Genomic DNA, 23,472 nt, shown 5'->3' with positions numbered 1-23,472 from the left:
GAAGGCAATCTGAGATACTAGCCTGGAGTTCAAGAAAGATCTGGGCTAGAAACGTAGATTTTTGGAGTCCTGATACAAGTGTTAAAGGCTTAGGAAGAGCATGTGGGATAAACAGCACTGAGTACAGAACCTAGGGAACATCATCATTTAGGGAGTAAGCACAGAAAATGGTACCCAGCAGGGAAAACGTTGGAAGATGGTCATAAATCTAAGATACCAGGAGAGTGTGTCATGGAAGCCCAGAATGGAGCTTCAACCACGACAAAATTATGTTTAATTCTACTAGAAAGTAGGCTCTATAAAGCCATGGAACATGTCTGCTTTATTCACCAATGTATCCCCAGTGCCAAGAGGGCTGGCACACAGTAGATGGTCAAAAAACATTCCCTGATTATGACTAATAAGACAAACCAACAGTATCGAATACCACATAGAGTTCTGGGAAGACAAAGACTGAGAAGTGTCCGTTTTATTTAGCAACCTTGGGTGTCACTGAAGATCTTGTCCAGAGTAGTTTCAGTGGCATGGTGGGGCGAAAGCAAAATGGGAGTGACTTCGAAGAATAAATGCCAAGAATGTTTTCATGTATTACTTTTCTACATTTTTTTAATTGAAGAAAAATTCTTTTTTAAGCAGTAAAATAAAACATCGTTTATTGCAGAATTTGAAAAATCAACGCTATGACTTTTAGATTGTCCAGTAATTTCCTTTGCAACTGGTAATTTTTCAAATGTAGCTATAAAATAGTTTTTGCTATTATCACCAACTGTTTAAATAGAGGCTGGCAAATCATTTTATCTCAACAGTTAAAGGGCATTTGTGTAAAAAATTCTTTAAAGTTGACGGGAGATGAGGAAGTTGCAGCCACTGACACAGCCCATTCTTGGATGAAACTTTGTTACGTAGGGAAGTAGGAAGCCAGAGCTGCAATTACAGAGGGGTGCGGGGTGAAAGGGGATTTTTCCTTAAGAGGGGAGGAAACTTGCTTTGTCCATCGGCGGATCGCCAGGGCCTATCACAAGGCTGGCCACTTCCCAGGTGGTCAATAAAGCCTCAAGCTGGCTGGCGGCAGGCTCGCAGGACGCTGTCGATCACGAACAGACGCTGGAGCCTTTCCTTCTGGATCAGGCAGGGACAGGAAAGCTCAGCCCGGTCACTGACAGCTCAGCACCCTCGCGCTAAGCTCACCCACCTGGGCCGCGTGAGAACCCGGGGCCGGGAGGGCGGACGCCGGCGCGCCCGGCGGAGCTGAGGGGTGGGTGGGGAAAGCAAAGCTCTGCTTGCTGACAAGCTTTTATCTCCTGGTTCCCCGCGGGCCCCTCCCGAAGCAGCTCCAGCTTCTCGCACCCCTAGGGACGGAAGTGACGCACCTTGTCGCGAGTGATTGGCGAAAGCAGAAATTGCTTTGCGGCCGGTACGGAAATTGCTTTCCTTTCGGCTTCCGCTTCTGGCCCATGTGGGATACAAGCTGCTGAGATGAGCTCGAATCGGGTTGCGAAGAGGTGAGGGGTAGCGGACGGGAAGGGGGGGATCTGATCTCGTTGGCGTTAGGGTTCCCCGGTTTTTGAGAAATGGAGGCCGCCTTTTAGCTGGCGTCAGTTGTTCCCCTGCCAAGACCTCGCCATTCGCTACTATTTCCATGATCCATCCTCTAAAGCCCATTTAATTTAATTTAATTAGCCCCCTGCACTCCTCAGCGTTTTAGTCTCATCCCTGTTGGTCCTGATGCGGCCTCTCCCTCTCCAGCTAAGTTAACATGTTGCACTTTCCTCATCACGTGACTCCTTTTTCTGCCGCGGCTGGGGAGCATTTCAGCCCGCCGCGCAGATAGTGACTGCGTTATAAACTCCTCTTATCTTAGAAATCTTTGCTAATTGGAGTCATCCACGACATTTTCTGTGACGTTTCATGCCTCCCTCCCCCTGGGGGGGGGGGGACTAAATACAATCTGTTTAGTAATGGGTACCTTGAAGAGATTGACGTGTATCGTTAGATAATGGTAGACTGTATAATTTGTTTCTGGGTACCAGTCTCCTTAGTTAAGCACTTACTTTGCCGAGCAAGCTCCAGCTGTTTTCTTCCAATTCCCCGTTTCCCTATTCCTGAGAACAAATGATCAAGATGTCACTTTTGAGTAAGCTGCACTTATACAGGCATCTTCCACGTGAAGGACTTAGAAATATTAATAGTGATATTGCCTTACCTCGAGGGCCAGCAACAGCGTCTTCTGACATTTTTACAGCCTCCTAGAGATCAGTAGGAAATGGAGTGCCAATTAGTCACTGAAGAATATTAGATCTTTTTCATTTTCATTCAGTTTTGTGTGCATATTACTAACCACTGCTCACCTCTTGCAGGTGATGCCTGTCTTCTGCAGTCTAAATTTTATGTCTCGACAGATGTCCAAAGATGCTCATACTGCTTGGTTTGCACCTCTTCCAGGGGATAGGACTATCCTGTACTGAGAACTCAAGTTATGTTTTAGAGATCGTTCCAATATAAGAAAAATTGTTTCAAGTGATAATATTTCTCTTTTATCTCCTTTAGCAGCCTTCTGGCTTTAAACCAACAGGAAGAACTAGAGGACTTGCCAAAAGACTACCCCTTGAGCACCAGTGAAGATGAGGTGGGTGACACCTGCTAAACTGCCTTCTCCAATTTCCCTTCTGCCTCAAAATTAGGGTAGAGGGCTCATTTCCTGGAAAGAACAGGGGGTGACAACATTGTTTATACTTGTTCAGATTGCACAAATAAATTACAGTTACAGGTTTCCACCACTACCCAAATTAGAGTGTTCCTACAAACCTTTCATAATCCATAATGGCATAAAACAAAGTTGTTGTTACCTTAGGACACATCTTGCTAATGGAAACACAAAATTAATCAAGATAAAGCATGGATGCTCAGAGACACAGTTCAAAGCTATGGCAGCTTGATGCTGAGATGCTAAGTGTAGTTTCCAGGGAAGAGGCTTGGTGGTGCTGCTTGGAGTATGTGCTGCTTCTGTAACAGCTCACTGCAAAACAAATGCTAGATGCTATTTTCATTTTAAGCCTTTTTGTTTGTTTTTGTTTTTGTAAAAGCAAAAATCCTCTTCGGATTTCATTCGGTTAGCAAAAGCAGGTACTGATGTAGGTCTTTTGTGAAAGTGAAGCGGCATAAAGCAAATTTTCAAAAAGCAGAGGATACCTGTATTTAGTGTTTCATGTATATGATACTGTATTAAGTGTTATAGGAATTCGAACACCATATATAAGATACACTGTCCTCAGGTTGCTTAAGTTGAGTATATAAGCCCAAAACACATGGTATTTATTATATGATTTCCCTAGTTTGGATTTCCATAGAGAGTTATTTGATTATCTGACAAATGTAAATTGCAAAATTAAGCTGGGTCTCCAACAGCTGCTATAGGAATTCCAGCTCTTTGTTCTCTTGACAAAACTACTTAAATTGGTTTTTTATGTCAAAGTTTCTGTGTCAGATCACACTATATATTCTATACAGAAACATAATTCTCATGGCACGTTTCTTTTCGAAACAAGTTAAGACAGAGACATGGCATTAGCTCCTGGTTACTAAGGCTCTATGTTCCTTACAGTGAGGGAGTTTGGCTTTTTGAAGCAGTTCTTTCCATTTGAGCTGGAATGCCTGCATGCTAGACCTCATCTAATTCCCCAGTTCTCCACTGACCAAAAGAATGAGAGATCTTACGTGGGCCTCAGTTGCCATACTGTCTTTTCTTTCCCCTCATCATTCTGATGGTTTTTTCTTTTGTGTTTCCAGGGGGACAGTGATGGAGAAAGAAAGCATGAAAAACTTCTGGAAGCAATCAGTTTACTTGATGGAAAGAATAGGTAGCATTCCCTTCAATTTGGACAGGTTATAACTAGCTGATTCCATGAAACTTATCTGCAGCTAACATTATTTGAGTGCCTAAGACAACAAAGACACAATTGTCAGAGCACGTACTTTGGAGACTGTGTGGGCAAGTTTTTATACTCTCTGCACATCAGTTTCTTCAACTAGAAAATAAGGTTGACGTGTCCCAAAGTCGTTCGGCTCATAAGTGACAAATCTAGCATTCAAATCCAGATGCATTTGAATCCAAGTCCAATACCTTTTTCACTATGCCTACATTGCATTGCCTTGTGTTTTTGAGGGGCTGAGTCTACAATCTACATTAAGACATGGTTAGACTACCGTGTCCAGCTTAGGAACAGATTTCCTGGTTGCTTTGTGCCAGAACCTGACTCTAGAATAGAAATGAAACCAAAGCATTGTTTGAAGAGAAAAGTGTTTGTTCCCCAGCAAAATGTGTCCATTCTTTCTGTATTCTGTTTTGCTTAATTTCAGGCGGAAATTGGCTGAGAGATCTGAGGCTAGTCTGAAGGTGTCAGAGTTCAATGTCAGTTCGGAAGGTAAGTTAATGAAGAAAACTATCTGCATGGAACTTCTGGAGTTCCAAAAGCATGATGGTCACTTTCCCTCTGCGCCCCCTTCCCAATTGTTTTGTTTTGTTTTTTAAAGACAACCCTTTAAAAAAAAATAAATTTATTTATTTATTTATTTATTTATTTATTTATTTATTTTAATTTGGCTGTGTTGGGTCTTCATTGCTGCGCACAGGGCTTTCTCTAGTTGCAGAGAGCAGGGGCTACCCTTCATTGCAGTGTGCAGGCTTCTCATCGCAGTGGCTTCTCTTGTTACGGAGCACAGGCTCTGGGTGTGCAGGCTTAAGTAGTTGTGGCACATGGGCTCAGTAGTTGTGGCACACCAGCTCAGTTGCTCCGCAGTATGTGGGATCTTCCCGGACCAGGGCTCAAACCCATGTCCCCTGCATTGGCAGGCAGATTCTTAACCACTGCGCCACCAGGGAAGCCCCCAGCTGTTTTTGATGTGGTTAATGAATCATACCATAGTTACATGTGAGTGGGTGAAGAAAGGTAATCAGACACTCTTGAATTTCTTCCATTTCTAGAAGAAAGCCAAAAGGCCACAGTCATGGTCTCCCACTGAGCTTGATGAGCTACTTCTAGGATAGAGGGACGTGAATGAAGACAGCTGCCTCTCACTAGCTTAGTCATGTCCATGAGTTCATTTTTATTTCAGTTCTCACAGTGCGTTGAGTTCAGACAGGCAGATAATCTCTCCTCTCCTACTAGAGCTCAGAGAAGTCAAGTTACTTACTCAAGGACCTTCACCTAGTACAGTGTTTCTCAACCTTTTTTCTTTATTGCTCCCCTGAGGAGCCTTTTTAGATATATTTTTTTCCTTACTGCCTCCCTTCCTCCCCACCTCCCCTGCCACCAGGAATAAGATTTTGTTAGATAAGGCTGAGCTTTGGAGGGACACAAAACTAATACAGTCAGCCCTCTGTATCTGTGGGTTCTACATCTGTGGATTCAACCAATGTGGATTGAAATTTTAAATTCCAGAATGTTCCAAAAAGCAAAACTTGAGTTTGCCCCGTATGCCAGCAACTATTTATGTAGAATTTACTTTGTATTAGGTATTATAAGTAATCTAGAAGGTGTGTATGGGTTATATGCAAATATCAATACATTTTATACAAGGGACTTGAGCATCTTTAGATTTTTGTATCCTTGGGGGTCCTGGAACCAGCCCCCTGCACATGGATACCAAGGTATGACTGTAAGTTTTTTTTTTTTACCCCCCTCCCACCCAAGAATCAATTTTTACATCTGGGTGGGGGAATGATATCACCCTGAGTGAGAATATGTGATCTAGTAAATGGCAGAGCTGGGATTTTAACTTGATACCAAGTCTAGATGCCAAATCGTTTTCTACCATATTCACAATTTAGGCAGCTTGAATGAGTTATGTGCTTCTAGTAACCATTAATGTAACGGTCCAGAACTGGTAACAGTGTATTCTTCCAAGCTTAGCCATTCAGCAGATACTTACTGCGCCTCTACTATGTATCACTTTCTGGGGCTACAGTAAAGAGTAAGTCACAACTTCCTGGGGCTTAGGTTCTAGTGCAGGGAAACAATAAGCAAATTACAACAGGATGATGCAGTCAAATGACTAAGTGGCCACTTTCAGCTGGCTGGGCGTGAAACACCTCTGAAGAGGCAAAATTTAAGCTGAGATCTGAATAACAAGAAAAGTCAACCATGCAAAGATAGGGAGCAGTTTTCCAGGAGAGGGGTTGGCTAGTGCAAAGGCACTAAGGAAGATACACGTTCAGCATGTTTGAAGAAGAGGAAGAAGGCCAGTGTGGCTAGAGCATCCTCTACCTGTGGATGACATGAGGTTGGAGAGACAGGAACCAAAGTATAATGGGGAGCCATTGGAGGATTTTCAGCAGGATCATAACATGCTATGATTTACATTTTCGAAACACTCTGGCTGCTGTGTGAAGAATGAATTGCAGTGGGGCAAGACTGGAAGCAGAAAGACCAAGAGAAAAGCAAATGACTGTTTTAAATGGTTTTCTTTCTTCCTCCCTCCAACACATTTGGGAATTTAGGAAAGCAATGGCATCACTCTGGCTAGTGATTGAAGTAAGAGGACTATTCCTGCTTCCCTGCACACCTCCCTGTCTACCAGCATTTTCTACTGAGGTCTCTCCCTGTGTGATGTTGAGGTTTTACCTCACTTCTCAATCTGACCAGAAAGTTTGGCCTTTCTACAGGATCAGGAGAAAAGCTGGTCCTTTCAGATCTGCTTGAGCCTGTTAAAACTTCATCCTCATTGGCCTCTGTGAAAAAGCAGCTGAATAGAGTCAAATCGAAGAAGACTGTGGAGTTACCCCTTCACAGAGAAGAGATTGAGCGGGTGAGTCAAAAAAAATGTGGTCCATTAAAGGGAAAACATTGAACTGACAAGGAAAAATAGGGTAAGAAGAGAAGGGGGGAAGGCCTGAAAAATGGGAGAAGGGCAAGTTGTGGTTGCCTCACCCTGGAAAAGATTGAAACTAATCTCAGGGAAAGTGTAGTCCTGAGAAGTAAGCAAGAACTAAACTCTAGTATCCTGATTCTTTCTTGGACTGAGAAATATGGCCTCCTAATTTCCTGCTGGTCCTTTGAGTTTGATCCTTAATTTCATGGCTCTTTCTTTCTGTGTGCTTTGTCTGTTTCAGATCCACAGGGAAGTGGCATTCAATAAAACCTCACAAGTCCTCTCCAAATGGGATCCTGTTGTTCAGAAGAACCGGCAAGCAGAGCAGCTGGTTTTTCCCTTGAGCAAGCAGCAGTCAGTCTTCGCTCCCATCGAGCATGTGATCAGTTACTGGAAGGTAAGTGCAACACGAGGATAGCACACCTTGGAAGGTGAGATTGCACAGCATGGCCACTGCAGAGCCTGCAGTTGGTCTCATTGGACATGGGAAACCAAAATGGCAACTGCAGTTATTTTCGTTAAGCAGTCAGAAAGGGAGGGGGCGGGGAAGCGGGATTCATAGCCGGTTACCATGGCTCTGTGGTCGCCCTTCGTCAGCTTGGATCGTCCACTACATGGTGATTTCCATGTTTTTGTGTGACCACAACTGATTGCCAGTAGGGAAGGAACAGAATGATGTTTTCTTATTCACACCCTGGTTTTTGAAAAGCTTTAAAGCCAACATTCTGATCTGCGGACAGTCAGGAAGCCGGCAGCATTAATGATGCTTTAGGAGGGATATATGAGCAGCAGAACCAAAGTTTGCTTGAAAAGGAGCAGATTACTGATAGTGACGAATTTCAGCAAGTAACTCATTATGACGGAACTGCAGGAAAGAAAAAAGATATTTTAGAGCTGGGTTTCCCAAACACTGATCTCTGGCAGAGTTTTCATCCGGTCTGAAGTAAAAGGATAATTGTGAGTGTGGTGGTGTAAGGTTGCCAGCTCTTTTTATTATGAGGTTATTCTTTCCACTTTAATGGTGTTGAAATAGCTTTTCTTTTATGAAATGGTGGTGGTAATAAATGATGGGGTTGGGGGTGGAGCGGTAGTTATGCCATTGGCAAAGTTAAAAGTTAGTAATCCTTTGTCGGTCCCCAAAGTCTCAATTTTTAGTCTGTGAACAACTTCATAACAGCTAGCCTTTCTTTTCCAATACACCATTGGTTATGGAGTCTATAATGTGGTGTTCTGTCTTCAGTAGAAAAATAGTTGAAAACAGCAGTGCCCACACCATGGATAGATGCTTGTCCTCTGCTTTCTGTAAATCCAGAAATGGTGTGCTGTGTGTCAGGAAGTTGAGATAGTTAAAGATCATCAAAGTAAACATAGCTTGCCACCATAGCTAGAAATTGAGCAAGTCGTTGCTTATTACGGGGATAAGCTCTGTTTCTGATATTGTTGTTGAAGTCACCACCATTCTCTTTCTAGGATGCTTCCTTTTCCACATGAAAAAGAGATCAGGTTTAAAGTGTGGCTGCAGGATGGAAGGGAGACTTTAGGAAAAAAATTTTAAGAGGTAATACCATTTGCAGGATTCAAAACTAAGTATAAAAGATATATAGCGAAAAGTCTGACCCCCACCCTTGTCGCCCATCTGCTCATTTTAACCCCCAAAGGTCACCAGTTTTCTAAGTTTGTTGTTGTTAATTTAAGAGTTTTATAGATATATTTATGTTTACCTCATTTTTTAAATCAAAAAAGCAGTAGTACATTACTATGCACTGTTCTGTGCCTTGCTTTTTCCAAATGCTGGTGTGATCTTGGAGATGGCAGGCAAATGCTGAGTTGGTCATTAAAGATAGGAAGGTGGGGGAGGGGGCTGCGCTGACAGCAGCGCAGCCTCTGATCTCCAGGAACTCCCTGTGCGAGACAGAATAGGGCCCAGATGCTGTACCATTTACCCTAAGGTTCATCTTGGAGAAGTTACATGAATGTGGCTTAGAGAAGTCAGGGAGTCCTTTGTGGCTAGCAACACCTTAGAGGGAAAAGCCCAAGGACTAGCAATGTACTAGTATTTCTGGAGATTAAGAATCCAAAAAGTCTACACGTATAGTTTTGGTCCAGCTTCCTAAAATTCCATTTGACTCTATCCGAGAAGCATTAAAGGGGATAATGTGTGAGAAAGCATTTGTAAACTGCAAAATGCTAGAAATGATGTAAGGTAACTTCCAACCCCCTCCCTCCTTCCCTCCACTGGCAGCTGACACTAGCATTTCCCAAAGTGTTCTCCTCAAAATCTTCCATTCTCAGTATGCCTTGGGGGCGGGGGCATGTTGGTAGGGTTCTGTTGCTAGGAAATGCTGTGGGCCCCTACTGGAGATTGGCAATCTACAGTTACGCTAGCCTTTTAAAGGCTATGAGAAGATGGTAAAGAAACCCCTGTGATTTACTCTAACCCAGAGAGGACAGACTGATTTTATTTAAAAATCAAATACATTGAATTTTAAGCTTTTAAAAAATGAAGTAAATCTTGTCAGCTGATGAGGAACATGCCTTGGGAAGAGCTGGTCTCCATTCTCGCCTTCTTCCCCTACTGCCTTCCTGAAACTTCTCTGAAAAGGTGTTAGCGAGGGGCCTCCCAGTAGCCTTCTGCATCTTCAGCCTATTTTCACTATTTTTTTTTAGCTCTTTATTGGAATATAATTGCTTTACACTCTTGTACCAGCTTTTGAGGTACACCAAAGTCAATCAGCTGTATTTATACACATATCCCCATATCCCCCCCTCCCACAACTCCCTCCCACCCTCCCGGTCCCGGCACTCTAAGGCATCACCCATCATTGAGTTGATCTCCCTTTGTTACACAGCAACTTCCCACTGGCTATTTTATAGTTGGTAGTGTATATATGTCTATGCTACTCTCTCACTTCGTCCCAGCTTCCCCTTCACCCCCCACCCCCCCCCCCAACCTCGTGTCCTCCAGTCCATTCTCTGCTTCTGCATCCTTATTCTTGTCTTGTCACTGGGTTCATCAGTACCTTTTTTTTTTTTTTTTTTTTTTTTTTTTAGATTCCGTGTATATGAGTTAGCATACAATATTTGTTTTTCTCTTTTTTCTCTTTCTGGCTTACTTCACTCTGTATGACAGCCTCTGCATCTATCCACCTCATTACATATAGCTCCATTTCATTCCTGTTTGTTTGACACTATTAACACATCATGTGGTTAAAACTTCTCCCTTGGCTTCTGTGACATAGTCCTGCTGTTGTTTTCCTGTCTGTTTGTTTTAGTTTTTATCTGACTTCTCTTAGTCCTTTTTATTCTTGCTCTGTAAACATGATCCAGATCACTCTCAACTCCTTCTGAGTTCCACGCCCATGTTCCAAATGACTAGCTGGCCTCGACCGGGTCTCCCCTGTACACCTAAACTTCGCACACAATAAAGGAAGCCGACCCTCAAACTCTGTACCATGACTTTCATGCTATAACTCAGTCAACGGCATAACTCCTTCTCCCCTCAACTACCAGTTGTCCCCAGCCCACGCAGTGGGGCTAGTCCTGTAATTCTGTCTCTAGGAGAGCTCTCATATCCCTGGTTCCTCTCCTTATTTTCATTTGACACTTTCCATAGAACCCCTTACACAATCACCAGGATTTTCTCTCCAAAACACGAAACCGATTGTCACTTTCCTGCTTAAAGTCCTTCAAAAGACTCTCCCCTTACAGAATAAGACAGAAGCACCTGGCATCTTAGCTACATTGGACAGTGCATTGTGCCCTGACACACCTTTGCTTTCCCTAGATTTGTGTTTCTGCGTCTACTCATCTCTCCATTTGTCTTTTTCCACCTCCTTGTAGAATTGTGCTTATGCCTCAAAGCCTAATTCAAAAAGTCTCTTCCTTCCCCAAGCCCACCCCACCTCCTACTCAGAATTATTGTTCCTTCCTCTGTGATGACTCCTACGGACTAACATTTAATTTAACCCATTATGTTAGCCGTGCATGTGTCTCTTTCTTCTAAAAGGCCATGAGCTCTATGAGGACAGGAACTATCTTAATTAATTTTGTATTCCTAGCACCCCGCACAAGTGCCTGGAATGTAGCTACAATCAATAAGTGTTTGTAAATTGAATTGAATTGGAGGGAGATTACAACATTGTAATATAAATCATTTTGTAGCCTGTAATTGATTACTACTGCAAATACTAAAAATGGCAGAACATGCACCTTTACTATTCAGTAGAATAGGTTTATGGTTTAATCAATAGTGCCGTGTAACGTGTGATGATGTGTTTTTATGCATTTGTCCAGATATTTTTAAGTTTGACACTGACCATGCTGTATATGGCCATTGAAGAAAACCACATAAAATATGTGCGTGAGGTTTGAAACTGGCTCTTGCCCAGGGCTATCTTTGTGCTTCGATAGAGTGGACCATGACATGATCAGCCTGATTATTTTAGCCATCCTCACAATATCAGTCAAGCAGCAAATGGGGTGTTTTGTTGACATGTGAACCCACTGGTTCACAGTCCATTCATTTCATCTGCATAGACACTACCTAGTGTGCAAAGTTAACTGTAAACTGCGGAGTTAGCACCAAAGTTAGAAACTGACTAGAGTTAAATTTGAACTGTCAGGAAGCAGGCTAATTACCTGAAGGTCTTATTGTTACAAAGGCAGTGTGGTTTTGTGCTCATCTTAAGACCTAATCTCCCCTTTTCTCTAGAAATATTCTTAAAAGGAGGCTGATATGGATCTGAGGTCCCTAACTTTAAGAGTAATGTGCTTTAAATATACATAACAATACAGGGATCATTTTGTTTTGCAACTCTCGAGACAGGACAATTTGGCGTTGCTGTTCCTCTGTCTTGCCAGCATTTACCTTAAGGGCACCCTGCTTTGATTCTTAAGAGAATGGTATTGTTGTACATATATTGGTAATCTGAACACGGAGTGATCCCCCTCGGTAATGTTAGAGAGTAGCCTCGGAGTCCCCTTGCTGAAGTTGTCTTAAATCAGAATAAAATTTGAGGCTTTATCTACACAGCTAAACAGCAAGCCTGGAATCTCCTTCTCTTGCTATAATAGCCAATCCTATCCAGTTCATGATTCTAATTATAGTGTCATAGAGTAGATGGCCATAGGATTATAAAGAGGGAGACTCTAGGAGCATGACTTAAGACTTAGAATGTTCTCTTACCTCCTTCAGGCAAGAACTCCCCTGGAGCAGGAGATTTTTAATCTCCTCCATAAGAACAAGCAGCCAGTGACAGACCCTTTACTGACACTCGTGGAAAAGGCCTCTCTCAAAGCCATGAGCCTGGAAGAGGTAAGTGTTCTAGGCCCTTTGATCCACCCAGGCATGCTCTGTTTCTCCCGGCATTTGCTGTCAAGCCCAGGGGTCACCATAAATGTCATTCGTTACAGGCGAAGATGCGCCGAGCAGAGCTTCAAAGGGCCCGGGCCCTGCAGTCCTACTACGAGGCCAGGGCTCGAAGAGAGAAGAAAATCAAAAGCAAAAAGTAAGGGGGCCCCTGTGAACTGGCCTTGGGTTCCATGAAAGAAAGTGATGTGGCTAATTGCGAGTCCTTAGGAGAGAACCTTTTGCATGGCGGCTGGGGTCATGTAGGAGAGGTCCCAAAGAGTAGTGACTAGCCTCTTTTTTTCTCAAACCAACGTCAGAGAGTTTTGCCTGTTTCAGTAGTACCTGCTCCTCAGGCTTTGGCTTTCCCTTGGTTTTGGTAAAAAGAGGACTGTTCAATTACTTTTCCTTCCAGGGCATCACAGAGTGGTTCTGTTGAATGAGCTCTGAGTTCTACAGCTGTGGAGGCCAGTAGGGCCTCCTTCCTGCCTTTTTGCCTCTTCGGATCCTGTTCTGCTCTTCCCTTGTGCTCTAGAATCAGAGGGGACTCTTTGCTCTGCAGAGGTCTGCCCTTGGGGGCTGCAGGGACTGAGAGTCCTGCTGGGCCTTGTGGGTCTCGAGCCACCTCCCTGCAGTCAGCTAGCTCTGCAGTGCTTGTTCCATCCCCCGCATAGGGAAACCCCTTGTGTGGCAGGGCACTTGTATGTGTGGCACCAGTGGTTCAGCTAAATCTCTTCCCTCGTACCTCTCTCACCCTATAGGTATCATAAACTTCTGAAGAAAGGAAAGGCCAAGCAAGCCCTAAAAGAGTTCGAGAAGCTGCAGAAGGTCGATCCAGCTGCAGCACTGGAAGAACTGGAAAAACTCGAAAAAGCCAGAATGATGGTGAGGCTGTCTCTGGCCCCCAAGCCTTGAACCAGCTTTCCCTGGAAGGCAATAAAGATCTCACTCTGTACTTTCTTTCCAGGAGCGAATGAGCCTTAAGCACCAGAACAGTGGGAAATGGGCAAAGTCAAAGGCAATTATGGCCAAATATGACCTGGAGGTAAGAGACCATCAGGGTGAGAGAAGAGGTGGAACTGGAGGAACGAAAGGAAAATCAGTCCATAAGAATGCTAGCAGAAACAGAGTTGGGAAAGAGCCATAAGGATGATGGTAAACCACGAATCTAAAAAGGCATCAGAAAATCTTCTCTAAGGCAGAGAGGAAAATGACGAGGAACACGGTGGGAAAGGAGAGATGAAAGGGAAACAGCATTGAAGGCAAGTCCAGTTAAAGGGGAGAGGAGTTGTGTCGGTTTTTTTTTTTTTTTCAAACCTTGTTTCACATGTTGATTCCTTGAGGACAAAGAATTTGTCTTCCGTTTTATTCCACAGCTATAAACACAGTGGTGTATGTGCAGTTTAAACAGTAGGCACCAGTAAGAAATACTTAAGTCAAATTGAGAGGAGGCAGCTCTAAGAAATGGACCTGGAAAGGTGTTACTGCAGTCACTAATGACAAGGCGCTCGTGCTGTGACTCTTTCCTCCAGGCTCGCCAGGCTATGCAGGAACAATTGGCCAGGAACAAAGAACTGACACAGAAGATCCAGGTGGCCTCTGAGAGTGAGGAAGAGGAGGGAGGTGCAGAGGAAGAGGGTGAACCCCTTGTCCCTGATGTGGTGAATGAGGTACAGATGAAGGCAAATGGACCAAACCCCTGGATATTCAGGAATCACTCCAGTGACACAAAAGAGGCTGAGGTCCAGGAGGACCCTGAAGAACCTGCAGAGCCTGCAGCCCAGGAGGCTTCTGAAAGTGAGGAAGAAGGAGCAGTGGCGGAGGAAGAAATTCTGTTGAAAGAATTTGAGGAAAGGCGATCACTTAGACAAAAGTCTGGGCTCAACCAGATCGCAAAGCCTGTGGGCAGACAAGAAACAAAAGGTGAGCAGTGGTGGACCAGAGGGGAGAACTGCCTAGTGCTGGTGCTCTTGGCAGACGGAGAGGAAAACTGGGTCCACCCACACGTGCCCAGAGTGATTAGGCTCTAGGGACTTTCAAGAGAGTGCCCTTGGTCCCTGAAGAGAAAATAGATTCGTAATGACCATTTTCTTCAAAGGCATTTTTAATAAGCAGGCATCTGAATGGCTCTAGAGTGTGTGTTCAGTCTTCAGAAAGATAGAAGTACACCATCCTTGAAGGAAGGGCAGGAGTTAACATCACCGGTACCCACGAGTCAGAGAGAAGTGCATGTGGTAGGCTGGCAAATCTGAAAATCGTTCACACCCACAGACACAGAGGTGTATTTTGAGACATTATGAAATGTCTTCAAATCATCACTGCAGTTTTCTGTTTTGTTTGGGAAGGAGTGGCATTTTTAGCACTCTGTAATGCTGGTTGATATATTGATATGGGTGTGACTTTCTTGATAGGGATGAATGATTCCACAAGATACAGGGTAAATTAGAATTGTTACCCCATGCTCAGACTCAATTTGCATATTATATATATTCATAACCTTAGCACCCTTGAGGCAGGTCGGGGTTCCTGGTCTGGGGACAAAGCAGGGTGTTATAAAGCCTGCTTAGGAGGACTTCCCTGGTGGTGCAGTGGTTAAGAATCCGCCTGCCAATGCAGGGGACACGGGTTCGATCCTTGGTCTGGGAAGATTCCCACGTGCCACGGAACAACTAAGCCCATGAGCCACAACTACTGAGCCTGTGCTCTAGAGCCTGAGAGCCACAACTACTGAGCCTGCATGCCACAACTACTGAAGCCCGCATGCCTAGAGCCTGTGCTTCGCAATAAGAGAAGCCATCTCAGTGAGACACCTACGCACTGCAATGAAGAGTAGCCCCCGCTCGCCACAACTAGAGAAAGCCCATGCGCAGCAACAAAGACCCAATGCAGCCAATAAATAAATAAATACATGCATACATACATAAAGAACCTGTTTTTTTTTTTTTTTTTTTTTTTTAAAAAAAAGGCCTGCTCAGGAAACTAACTGCATTCAGAAATCACCTAAATCTGGACAGATTCTCAGGTCCAATTATATTTCCTAGAGGAATAATGAATGCATTTACATGACAGCAAGAATCTTTTTCAATGGCAAAAACAAAACTTTTTTTAGAGCTGTCGTTTAGAATGTATTGGAGGACCTTTACTTAGGGTTTTCGGCGAAAGAGTTCTGGGATTAATAATTGCAAGGGGTCGCTTCCAGGAGGATTGTAGAAAGCAGAGCCGCAGGCTAAGATGGTTCCTCCCAAGCCCCCTCGAAAGCTGCCCATCTAGCGAAATGTGCAGAACAGTTGGTTGTGGAATGAAAGGTGGATTTGGATTTCCTTGGATGATAATAGAATGACCCCAAACCTTTGGGGAAATAGTATCCTAAAACAGTGGGAAGGCATGGACTCCAAACAAAATGAGCAAGGAAAGTTGATCCTTGAAAATAAACATGCATGTCCTCAGGGCGGATCGAAGTAGCTTCTTCCAATGGCTTCAAGCCAGAGCTAGAGAGCAGGATGAACTTGGGAATGGAGGCAAGTTGAGTCAATGCAAAGGACAGTTTAAAAGCATGTCACAGCCGTGTTTCCTTCGGGTCTGTCAGAGACTAGCAGTATTTGCTCAGATGGTGCTGGTGGCTGGAAAGTGCACGCTACTTGACTCTGCCACAGCAGATTGTGAAGTGCTGCTTTAAGATAAAACAATGCTGGATACAGCTTTTACAAGTAGGAAATTACAGTGTAAATTACAAATTGGAAATCACAATTTTTAGACATTACAAATAATATATGACAATGAAGTTGCAATTAGAGCCCACTTGCTAAAACAGCTTTTTTAATAAAAATTTGGAATTTGGGGTGATCTTCCCAAGCAGGGTTTACTCTACAGGAAAATTAAGCCACGACTCCAGTTATATAGTGAGTCATTGGCAAAGCTGGGAATAGGACCTGGGACATCTCCTTCCCAACATGCTTCTTTTAACTCCTAAACTGCATTGTCCTCGACTTGACCGGTAATGGCGTCTTCTCTTACCCATTTGTCCTCCTTAGCATGTCTCCACCGTGGTGCCCAGCACCCAGTGAGAGGTCAATAAACGCTTCTTGACAAGGCAACTCCCACCCTACTTTTCTGACAGTTTTCATTTCTTCCCCCAGATCCTAACAGCCAGGAAGTACTGTCTGAGTTGAGGGCACTGTCTCAGAAACTCAACAGGGAGAACCATCAGTCCAGGAAGCAAGAACCGAGTTCAGCGAGGACAGTTCTGGTGGTCCAGAGAGAGGAGCCTGCCAGGGAGGAAGAGGAGCCTGCCAGGGAGGAAGAGGAGCCCATGCTGCTGCAGAGGCGGGAGAGAGCACGGACTCTGGACGAGCTGGAGGCACTGGGCAAAGAAGGGTGTCTTCAAAACAAGGAGCTTCCCAGAGCTGCGGCGGAAGGGCAGCAGTCTGAGAGGAACCCGAGTAATCATCTTGGTGCCCCCAAGGAGAAAAGGAAGGAGCAAATGATTGATCTCCAGAACCTCCTAACCACAAAATCACCTTCCGTGAAGTCCTCGGCAGTTCCCACGACAGTAGAGGAGTTGGTGAGCAGAGCCAGGGTCGTGGGGGGTTGGGGGAGATCAGAGCCAGTGCAGAAAGTGTCCATCCTGCACGAGGAACAGAATCAGTGAAGTTTTGTGCTGGGGGCACGTGGCAGTAGTTGAGAGGTCCAGCATAGTATGGGCCAGGCTGGTGCCAGTTGACAGTTTAGTAGATGCAAATTTGTGAGTGCTGCTGAGATTCCTTCATTTTAAATTCTGAGCCACCAAATCCTCCCCGGGGTGACTCTAAAGAGGGAGTCGCTCAAAGCTCTGACCATATATATGCCAGGCAGGACAACTCAAAGGTGAGTCACTAGGCTGTTTCACTCTACTCAGTGGGATCTCTAATGATCCGGAGCTCCCCAATGAAGTCATTGGAACTGGAGGACTCCCACATTCTGGCCAGGCCCACTTGGAGCTCCTCCTCCTAACACAGGCCGTTCCTTCTTCCACCCTGAAGCTTCCTTATTGAAAGTTTAAAATTGTGTCATATGATAATGAGCTACAGATATTTACCCTAGAGAGAAGATTAGAACTTGACTGGCTGCCTATGGATTTGTAGTGCAAGACCATCATTGTTCCGCACTTCCCCCTAGAGGGCGCTAAAATGTCACGACCCAACAGTCAAGCGAGCGGTCTTGCCACGAACCTCGGCTCAGGAGGCAAGCTGTAGCTGTTTTTCTTGTTTCTTCCCAGGAAGATGAAGAAGAGAGAGATCAAAAGCAAATGATAAAGGAAGCTTTTGCTGGGGATGATGTCATCAGAGACTTCTTGAGAGAGAAGAGGGAAGCTGTGGAGGCGAGTAAGCCAAAGGACATGGACCTGACTCTGCCTGGCTGGGGCGAGTGGGGTGGTGTGGGCCTGAAGCCCAGCACCAAGAAAAAACACCGGTAAGAACAGGGAAGAAAGCCTGTCAGGAGGGCACCAGGTTCTCCCACTTCACCCTCATGCGTCCTCTCTGCCCTTTTGACTAAGTCCTTAATGCTCTTAGTCAGACGTCCTCCTGTTCTGCTTTCCAGGTTTCTCATTAAAGCCCCTGAGGGTCCTCCAAGAAAAGACAAGAATTTGCCAAATGTGATTATCAATGAGAAGCGGAATATCCACGCAGCGGCTCATCAGGTGAGGGATAGAGAGCTCTTTAGCAGGCTCCTTTGCTGCCTGGCTCTCCTGCTTGGGAGGAGCGTTCTAGTGCTGTGTGGTCAAGAGGGATGTGTGATCTTGACCACAAAATCAGATCTATTCTTGTTTTCACTGGCTCTGAGATGAATAATTCCAGATTGACTCTGCTGTTTTAATTACCGGCCGGGAAAGTTAAAACTTAAAGGATAATCTTTGCAGCGATGGTGAGGCTCCCAAGTCTGCGTTTTCACCTAGTACCCCAGATAATGCTGATGCAAATGGGTCTCACCAAACTAAGAACTGCTATTCTGCAGGCTTGTGTTTATAGTCCAGGTAATGTTCAGAGCCTATAGGTTTGAGCTGCATCTTAAGAAAAAGGAAGAGCAACCGGTACTTGTTTAGGACAGTAAAAAGATTTAAAATTCTGTCATATGATAACGAGCTATGAATGTTTGCCCAAGAGAGGAGCAAACTTGAGCATGATCGGGGTCTTCAAGTATATTGAAGGCTGTCGTGTGGAGTGCAGTCACATAAAGTAGAAGTTAGAGGAAAGGCAGAGTTCAATTCAAGGAAAAACTTTCTGCCAGTCCAGAGAGAGAAGGGGTTGCTCTGGGGGGTGTGAGCATGTGTAGAGGGGACTTGGGAATGAGATTGGCCTCAGTGACCTTTATGATCCCTTCAGTTCTGAAGGTCTGTGACCCTGAGATCTGTCCCCAGCCCATTTAATATTGAAATGAGTTGTATTTTTCCTTCTGAAGTGGGGGAGGGCTATTTAATAGGTACAGAAGAGAGGAGAAAATATCATTTCAGTAATACTCTGTTGATCTTATTTTGCTACATAAATTGAATTGTAATCCCAATTAAGGATATATAACCAGAAAACAGGCAATGAACAGGCAGTTACGGGATAGAGGGAGAGAAAAGCGGTGCTTCACCGGGCCAGGATTCTAGGTGAAGGGCAGAGTATGGGCCTCAATAAAGATCACCCTTCCCTTCAGGAGTCTTAACTATTTGTTTTTTAATACAGTCACAGCAAATTGACAAATAACTTTCCAAGAATCTCCCTTGATTTTCCTCATCTTTTTTTTTTTGGAATATAATTGCTTTACACTCTTGTACCAGTTTTTGAGGTACACCAATAAATACAGATGATTGACCTTGGTGTACCTCATCTTTTTAATAAGCTGTATACACTGCAGGTCCCAGCGTGCAATAGAATACAGCACTTTGAGCTGAAGGGGGAACAATCTCCTGAGACTGAATATTTTGTGCAGGTGTTTTTTTCTTTCCTCTTGCCCTGGGTGACATGTACGGATCTGTCAGCCCCACTAAGACATTCTCTTAACCTAAAGAATCTGTGTCCTTTGCCATCACCAGGACTGCCCAGGAGTACTTAGCTTCTCTTGAGTGTTCCATTGAGTATCTTCAGAGACTACTGATTGTAACTTCCCCATTTTTCTGCTTACGTCTTTTTCCTCCTCTTTGGCCATTGGGGAACTGTTGAAAGATTATTTAAACGTCTGAAGGTAGCACTTTGGTGGAGTGGAGAAGAGTCCAGGGCAAGGAAATGAGACTTGGGAAGAGCATGAAGCTAAGTGTAACAGCCTGGTAGAGTTCAGGAATCAGGAATAAATCTTTGGGTTCCTTACAACATCAATCCTCTGAATCAAGGGGAGGAAAGGAAGAGATTAAGAGCATGAAGAGGGCAGGAGAGTCACAGAGATACACAAGTAATCAGGTGTGTCTTGCAGTCACAATGTTGTATAGGAAGACCCACCGGGAACCAGCAACCCTGCAGCTATTGTAGTGTTCCTATAGCTGCAGGGGCCTTGTTGGGAAGGTTTTTCAATCCCTAGATTGTTGGGTAAGCCTGGGGGAAGGGAGGTTCTAATCCAAATTAGACCCCTCTACTCCCAAATGTTGTCAAGCAGATTGGCACTCCTAAGGTTGGATGGGGGGCATGGGGATACCCTGGTCTCTCGGTAGCTTCACTCACTGCAGCCATCATGTAGAAACTGTGGCCTGTGTGCTAAAACTACCTGGCCAGGTGCCATTAGAGTTTACAGGCCTGGCTCATGCCAAATCACTCTGTCTTCCTTTCTAGGTGCGGATGCTTCCGTATCCATTCACACACCATCAGCAATTTGAAAGGACCATCCAGACCCCTATAGGATCTACATGGAATACCCAGAGGGCCTTCCGAAAGCTGACTATGCCTAAGGTTGTCACTAAGCCAGGCCACATCATTAAGCCTATAAAAGCAGAGGATGTGGGCTACCGGTCTTCCTCAAGGTCGGACCTCTCTGTCATACAGAGGAATCCAAAACGACTCTCCAGACGTCGCAAAAAACAGCTGAAGAAAAACTCTGTAGATTGAGTTGCTGGAGTAGTGACACCTTGGTGCCCGGAACCAGAAGCCCTGACTGCTCCTCCATTGGCCCGGTTTTACTCTGAGCTACAGGATCAGTTCCAAAACAGGCTTAGCACACCGTGGGTGTAGCTAAGCCACATTTTAGAAATAAAGGCATTTTTATCTATTTAACTGAAGTATATTCTGTGTTGTTTCCCATTTCCTTAAAGTCAGACAAGACACCTTTGGATGTTCCCCATTGCATTTTTCCCAGTTGCACTTGTCAGGGGACCCTATTTTCTTACCAAGGACTATGTTGTCTGAAATTGGACTGGAGGGAGGTTACCCTAGCCTGTGACCTTAAATCCACCTCATCAGATATAACTATAAACAACCAGTTTAAAGAGTCGGGGATAGTAAGTAAATACTGTATATTCTTAACCTCTGAACCTAGCAGGAGTATGCATGAATCATTCAATTGGATTCTGCTCTGGGCTGGTCCTGGGATGGTGCTCAAGCTGCTTCAGCTTTTTAAGTCTAGCCACTATGGTTTTCTTTTCATGTGTGAGCCTCAGAGTAGTTAGCACTTTTACCCTTACTTTACAGATGAGGCAGATGAGCTTTCAGAAGTAAAGCTCTATTCCCTTTACTTACTAATGCAGGGCCAACTCCTCACCATTGTTCACAGGTTATTCAAGCATTACTTTGCTATACGGCAGTTCACATCAGCTTCTGAGCGCTGAGGAACCTGCCTTTCTTTGTTTTTCAGTTTTTTTATTTATTTATTTATTCAGCTGCACTGGGTCTTAGTTGCTGCTCACGGGAATCTTCGTTGCCGTGTACAGGATCTTTAGTTGTGGCATGCAAACTCCTAGTTGCGGCATGCAGGATCCAGCTCCCTGACCAGGGATCAAACCCGGGCCCCACGCATTGGGAACACGGAGACTTAGCCACTGGACCACCAGGGAAGTCCTGAACCTGCCTTTCTTTGGATGACAATGTATACCCAAAGGGCCCCTGCAGCCAAGATTCCTAACAAGGAATTGGACAAACCCCTCCACTGATTCCGAAAGGACATAGCCACTACTGCACTTCACCTCCTACCCTGGAGATGGGTCCCCCCAGCCTTTTCAGACCAAGATGGGGGTCAATATTTGTGTCACAGAACCCTCCCCAGAAGAATGCACAAACACCTACATCTTTTACGTACAATTTCAGGAGCTTTGCAGACATTTGGGATCCCTGGGCCAAAAGTTCTGCCACTCCATGAATACTCTATTGCAATTCCCCCCATCAATATGGCCCTTTTTTCCTGAGCCCATCACTCTCCAAATCAGTTCCCAAGTGTTTCCGCCTCAAAGGTAACTAGTCCCAATGCCTTTATTTTATAGGCTTACGATTTCAGTTAGTGACTGAGTAAGCACTGGGACCCTAGTCTAACTCCGGAGCCAAAAGCCATACCATAAATGTCTATGAAATTCCCAGTGGCAGCTGTGGGCCCCGACTACCATTGCTCATCCTCTCAAGAACCTGCCCGATGCTGGCAAGGGAACAGAATATATTGATAGTGTTCAGAGCTCAAGGGGTGTTTTTAAGTTAACCATTGGTTTGAGATTAACTGCGATCCACTTGCTGGTTGACACTTTAAGTCAGAAGCCAGTGAGGGGGAATGGGGGACCCCTGCCCACTCCTGCCTCCTTTTAAGAGACCCTAACCTTCTCTTTCACTCTTTTGAGCACAAAGCTGCCACCTCCGTCCCACCCACCCCCTCCAAATAGAAGCACCCAATCAAGTGCCCCCAGTAAATGGCCAATCCCCGTCTACTTTCTCGGGACCCTCCTCAGCTCCGTGTGCTCCCCGCGGCCCAGGAGTGATGCAAACGACCCCATCCTTCAAAGGGGAGGGCAGGAGCTAGAGCGTGCTATAAACGACGCCCACTCCCAGCCTTCCAAGCCCCCAAATGGATTCGATTGTTGTTTCGTGGGGCTTTTTTTTTTTCTTTTCTTCCTCCGAACCTCCGAAGTGTTCTCCCTTCCCATTGGCCGGAGCTGCCCCTTGACGCCACCCTGGCCTTGCTCGCTGATTGGCCCATTCTGGATGTGCCCAAGCCTTTTTCCCAGGGTGTGGCCCCCCCGCCCCCAAGAGGGTTCTGACCCCTGGCTCCTCCCTTCCCCCCCGGCCCCCCTCTCTGTTCCGAATGGTACCGCCCTGGCTCGGCTCCCCCTCGGCCCAGGCCCCTGCCCTTAGGGCCCCCGGACGGGGCGGGGCACGCTGGGGACGGGCAGAGGGCGGTGGTGGCGCCTTCCTGCCGAGCCCGAGGCCGCCCCCGCCACCCTTCTGCAAGCCTCGTAGGTCCCACTTTCCCCTGGGCAGTTTTCGTCCTGCCTTGGTAGCCCCGTCCCGTCTGTGCGGCCCCCACCCTGGTCTTTCGGTTACCCCGATCGGCAGCGTTAAATCCCTGCCCTCAGCGCTCCACACACGCCCATCCTCCTCCACCCTCGGGTTCGTGCAGCCCTCCCTCTCCCCGCGTCTGCTCACCCTTCCCCTCCCGAGCCCGCCGAAGCCCCGGCCCGCCTTCCTCGCGGACTGTCCATCCCCAGGATCCCCCTCCCTGTGTGTGGCCCTTCCTCCCAGCGGCCTCCCCTTCGCGGCTTCCCCTCCCCTTCGTGGCCAGCGTGGTGGAGCACTCCCGGCCCACCCCCCTTTCTCCGTACCCCCGCGCTCCCTTCTTATGTTGTCCCTTCACGTCCCTCTGTAAGTCCCTCCCACACCAGCCCCCCCCACACGGTACACACATACCCCTCCCTCCGAGGCGTCCCCCGGCGCCCCTCCCCTACCCCCGCTTGTCTACGCCCCTCCCACCCACCCCGTCCTTTTGTCTCCTCTTTGGTCTCTAAGTCCCCCGCCCCTCCCTCACTCCCGCCCTTGCTCCCCGCGAGCACGCTCTTATCTTCCCCAGGTCCCGGCGCCCCGCCCCCTGGCCGCGCCCCGCCGGCCCCCTCCCTCCCGCGGCCCCATCTCCGCCCTCGGCGCTCCGCCTTCCCCCCCCGCGGCTCCGGGCCCGCCAGCCCGGCCGACCTCCCTGGTTCCCGACTCGCTCCTCCCGCCGCCGCCGCTGCCTCCGCCGCTGCTCCCCGACCCACCCTTCCCGGGCCGGCGGCTCGCGCTCCCGCGCAGTCCCTCCGCACATACACGCACTCCCACCGCCTCGCCCTCTCAGGCCCTGCGGCG

General features: G+C 46.2%; 1 protein-coding gene across 3 annotated transcripts; it reads left to right on the top strand.

Annotated features, from left to right (window-relative positions):
• Positions 1–1,401: 1,401 nt before the first annotated feature.
• UTP14A (UTP14A small subunit processome component) lies at positions 1,402–20,433 on the top strand. Of its 3 annotated transcripts, none has more exons than XM_057718956.1 (15): positions 1,402–1,502; positions 2,548–2,626; positions 3,787–3,857; positions 4,357–4,421; positions 6,662–6,804; positions 7,109–7,264; positions 12,062–12,181; positions 12,280–12,374; positions 12,976–13,099; positions 13,182–13,259; positions 13,747–14,137; positions 16,351–16,775; positions 17,469–17,662; positions 17,792–17,891; positions 19,996–20,433. In XM_057718956.1, the coding sequence occupies exons 1-15, from the start codon at positions 1,477–1,479 to the stop codon at positions 20,266–20,268; spliced, it is 2,340 nt and encodes a 779-aa protein (XP_057574939.1). In that variant the 5' UTR covers positions 1,402–1,476; the 3' UTR covers positions 20,269–20,433. The 3 variants fall into 3 exon arrangements, with proteins under 3 accessions (XP_057574939.1, XP_057574940.1, XP_057574941.1); XM_057718957.1 differs by having other exon boundaries at positions 1,426–1,502; positions 2,551–2,626; XM_057718958.1 differs by lacking the exon at positions 3,787–3,857 and having other exon boundaries at positions 1,446–1,502.
• Positions 20,434–23,472: the final 3,039 nt, after the last annotated feature.

This window comes from Hippopotamus amphibius, chromosome X (assembly GCF_030028045.1).
Source record: "Hippopotamus amphibius kiboko isolate mHipAmp2 chromosome X, mHipAmp2.hap2, whole genome shotgun sequence".
Lineage (NCBI taxonomy): Eukaryota > Metazoa > Chordata > Mammalia > Artiodactyla > Hippopotamidae > Hippopotamus > Hippopotamus amphibius.
This window is presented reverse-complemented; position numbering and strand designations above follow the sequence as displayed.